General features: G+C 36.2%; 1 protein-coding gene across 1 annotated transcript in view; it reads right to left on the reverse strand.

The window, feature by feature from the left end:
• Nucleotides 1-2017, reverse strand: part of vps51 (VPS51 subunit of GARP complex) — a 5552-nt gene extending 3535 nt beyond the window's left edge. The window contains exons 1-5 of the mRNA XM_017041468.2: nucleotides 1582-2017; nucleotides 746-875; nucleotides 497-643; nucleotides 195-414; nucleotides 6-10 (exon numbers count right to left, since the gene is read on the reverse strand). Of these exons, the coding sequence (XP_016896957.1) occupies nucleotides 6-10; nucleotides 195-414; nucleotides 497-643; nucleotides 746-875; nucleotides 1582-1758 (679 nt within the window). The 5' untranslated portion in view covers nucleotides 1759-2017. The remainder of the gene's footprint in view (nucleotides 1-5; nucleotides 11-194; nucleotides 415-496; nucleotides 644-745; nucleotides 876-1581) is intronic.
• Between the last annotated feature and the right edge of the window lie 2063 nt (nucleotides 2018-4080).

The following is a 4080-nucleotide window of genomic DNA, read 5'->3' on the forward strand; positions in this document are numbered from 1 at the left end:
GCCACCATCCCTACACAAAACACAACAGAAATAAGTTCTTGAACAAAAAAGGACAGCATTACTAATATAATATGATATGATATACCAGACTTTTTATCTGGCTGTGAAATATGTGTGTTTCCTGTCACCTATTGTGTGCGCATGTACAAAGATAGCGATTGCAGCAAATAAAGTACATTTTCAAAAGCTACAACCTGAACTTTTGTCGAAGCTCCTGTGCCAACTCTTCCATTATGGTGTGACAATCATCTTGGATTCCCCTAAAGGAGGGCAAGTGACTGTACTGCTGCAGCACACAGCGGGCACGGCGGTAGGAGCTTACTGCCTGAGCATAGGCCTGCAGTTCCAGACATTTGTTCAATCTTGCGGGGAGTTCAAAGAGAAACTGTAGCTTCCTTAACAAAGTGTGAACCCCTGGAAAAAAACAAAAAGAATTGCAAAAACACTTGCTTTTCTGTTACTAACCTTGTAAAATAAACACCATTCATAGTCTCACCTGAGAGTTTTGTAATCTGCGTGTGCTGATCCTGAAGGGTTCCACTGATACAAGCACTGAACTCTGTGATTGCGGCCATATTAGCAGATAGGCAGTCCATTTCATCCTCCATCTTTTTAAAGTCATTTTTCATCTTTCTTATGGTGTCTGGAAACAATAAGAAGAAGAATCAGTAGTTAGTATAGCTTAAAAAAATGCAGTTACATTTAACGGATCCTTGTTGGAGCACACTGTTCAACATTCTCTCACCTGTAGCAGATATAAATTTGTTGTAGTTTTCATACACCAATGTCTGCATGTCACTGTCCAAAGAACGGATCTGCTTCACCATACAGGTCTCTTGGTCCATCAGCTCTGCCAGAGAGCATTCTCTTCTTAGCTGTATTTGAGCAGGAGATGAAAGCCAGTCATATTTAACATAGAAACAACATAAAAACCAGCTAAGTGTTAAATATTGGTTTGGTTTAATGTGGCAATTTTTTTTTCATTTCGAAGGCTGATGACACATGTAGTATTTATAATAATATAATTACATTCCTGACATATTTTCAGCTTGATCTAATTTGGTTTTTGGTGACATGTGATTGTAAAATTAAGATTTAAGAAGCACTTTGGGGTTTGAGGTACTACAGGTAAAAAAAATCATACTACATAGAAAACAATGTTGTTTATACCTCAGAAAACGAATGTCATTGTACCCAAAAATACACATACATTTTTTAAATATTTTTAATTGTTAAAAAAAATCAACCAGAATCTGAACCAGATATCAAAATACTTTAATATGAATTTTATTAAAAATTCATATTAAATTTTAAAATGAATTAAAGTGCCACAAAAGGCAATACGTAGGCGCCATGTACAGCAAAGCTACAAAGCAAGAAACGACTCTTTTTTTTTTACATTTCTGTTAGCCAGTTCCATGTTATTATTCCTAAGGTGTTTTGGATTATCTGTATATACGTTGGCGTTTGTTTAAAAAAAAAAGGTCTTAGCTTCTAAAAGCAGTTTTTAGCTAATTTAACGACTGCAGAAATAAGAAGTACTCTCATTGAAGAGGCGCCACAACAGCACAGATTCCTGACCTTGTTCAGGTAATGCTCTGGATCAAAGTGAGGCCCGTTGATGTCGCAGGGGTCCATAGATTCTGTCTGCTGACCCTCCTTTCCCTCCTCGTTCAGCCCATAGTAAAGTTTCAGTAAGCCGTGCACCTTGCGCTTCCTGGCCGAGTTGCTGTCCTCCGGCACAGCCCCACCGTCCATTCTGAGCTCCAGCGGCAGGCTAACAAATCGACGATAAACACAGAGGACAAGTGTCAGCTCACAAACAACTATCACTCACTGCATGCGCGTTATATTGTGCACTCTGCGGTCAACAGGGTCGCTTCAGGCTAGCTATATGCTAACAATAACAGGCCTTTTCCTCAATAATGATTGAGAAAATGACAAATTATTCCCAAAGCTGTTGCAGCTGACTTTCTGCTTCCGTGTCTGTGTAGCCTATCACGTGTCGCAACGTCAGCACGTACGGTCACGTGACGCATTGGTCCATGACGTGGGAAAAGACGAGCACATTTCTAGTTATCATTGTCATTACTATTATTGTTGTTGTTAGGGCTACACAAACGGTGACAAAAACACAGTCAGTATTACCATAGGGACATTTTTACACAAATAATAACATAACTTATATTACAAATAATATAAGTAATAATAATTAAACAATCCATACAACATCCTTTTCCATAAAAACACAGCAGTGATGAAAGTGATGAAATTAGTTGTCAAATCGCTGATGAGTATGAATTAAATAAGAATTGGACTGTCGCAAGCTTCACTTCGTAATATTGTCAAATGATTTGACGAGTACTGGGAAAAAGTAAAAAGTAAAATGCAAAATATGTCCACAATAGAAAGATAAGCAGTTATTACACTACCTTATAGCAGAGGAGTGATGGATAAGACAGTATAGAAAGGTGAATTAAATCTGCAATACTAATACTTTAAAAAGGAGCCTTTAAATAAAACACATTATTATCATTACAGACACAACCACAACCTCTTTCCTTCAAAGAATTTTCCAGGATTTTTCAGCTGCTACAGCACAACAAACAAGTTTTCCTGCCATAAACAAGTCATAATTCCTCATTCTAATAAGTTTAAAAAAAACATTTCCGAATGAGGTTCAAGGCTCATGCCTTTACAGGAGATATATTTGCATATTGCTAGCTGCACCACTGACCCAAAATGTCTGGGGAAAAAGAGGGGTATGGTTACCCGGTCAAAACCACTGACTTGTAGTGTATTGAATCACAAAATACTTGTTGACATTGTATATATTTAATAAAACACGGTAATATCTTTAGACATTTTTTTTCTAATGTAGAACTACCATCCATCCAGTTTACTTAAGTCAGTGAGGAAAGGTGAAATGCATCAATTAATTCAAAACTAATAAAAATTTAAAAAAAAATACCACAATTTATGTTTTCCACTCACCAAATGTTATTCAGACTCCAACTAAAACAAAAGGCACTTTATGTTCCTGTAAAATGTAAATGCCGTATGAAGACGACATAAAAATGACCATATTCTTCATTGGGCTGTATCTACACTAACAAATAAATGAAAAAGTAAGTTAAAATACTATGTCAGAAGACAAATGATACAAAACCACTGGCAAAGGTAAGATTATTTAAAAAAACAAACAAACAGTGTATTAGTAGTAAAAGTGCATTTTCACATGATGTGTAGTCAAGTCGGAATGCCTATTCTACAATGTGACATGCATAGTGTGTACGGGGAACTATATTGTGCTGCTGCAGTTAGTACACAAACAGTTGCAGTTAAAAGTTAAAGTACGTAACATACAAATGAGTGACTGTGGCAGTTAAATGAACTTAGAAGGTAATTAAATCACTTTGAAATGAGGCCATACTGCAGTAACGTTGATATCTGTATAATTCTTTTGTTGTGATGGTTTGTTCAGTGAACATCAAATTCAAAATCTTCCTGTAGGGACTCAGGCCATTTCTCTGGCTCGTAAAAGTAGCACGCAGTTATTAAATTTGTTCTCGCTTACTCTTGCTATCAGATTCTTTTCCTAATTAATTATGTCAAGGTTTGGATATTTCTGCAATTAAATTATGTTCATAAAGAATTATTTCAATTGAAATCAAACGCCAAATGTGACATAAAAGGCGTCAACGTACACGCTGAAAATGTTCGTTACTGCAACACACAGAAAATGCTGTTTAATCTGAAATGTTTCTCATAGAAAATATTTTACTCACAAGAAAGCCCCACAACACAGCCACTCTGCTCCCATATGAACCGTTATCTGATCAGTAACACCAAGCAATAAATAATAATAATAAAAAAAAAAAAAAAAAATCTACCAGCACTTTAATAAAGTGTTTTTTTTTTTTTACGGCTTTCGCGTGAACAAGGCACTGGCAGTTAAGAAAAGCAGAATAGGAAAAATACGCCCTTAAAGATTAACCCCTGAAAGTGTTTGTCATGCTGACTGAGAAGTTGTGATCTCTCTCACAGATCTGATAAGTAGTGTTATGTTATTGGACCATT

Source organism: Cynoglossus semilaevis, chromosome 19 (assembly GCF_000523025.1).
Source record: "Cynoglossus semilaevis isolate Cse_v1.0 chromosome 19, Cse_v1.0, whole genome shotgun sequence".
In the NCBI taxonomy this organism is placed as follows: domain Eukaryota; kingdom Metazoa; phylum Chordata; class Actinopteri; order Pleuronectiformes; family Cynoglossidae; genus Cynoglossus; species Cynoglossus semilaevis.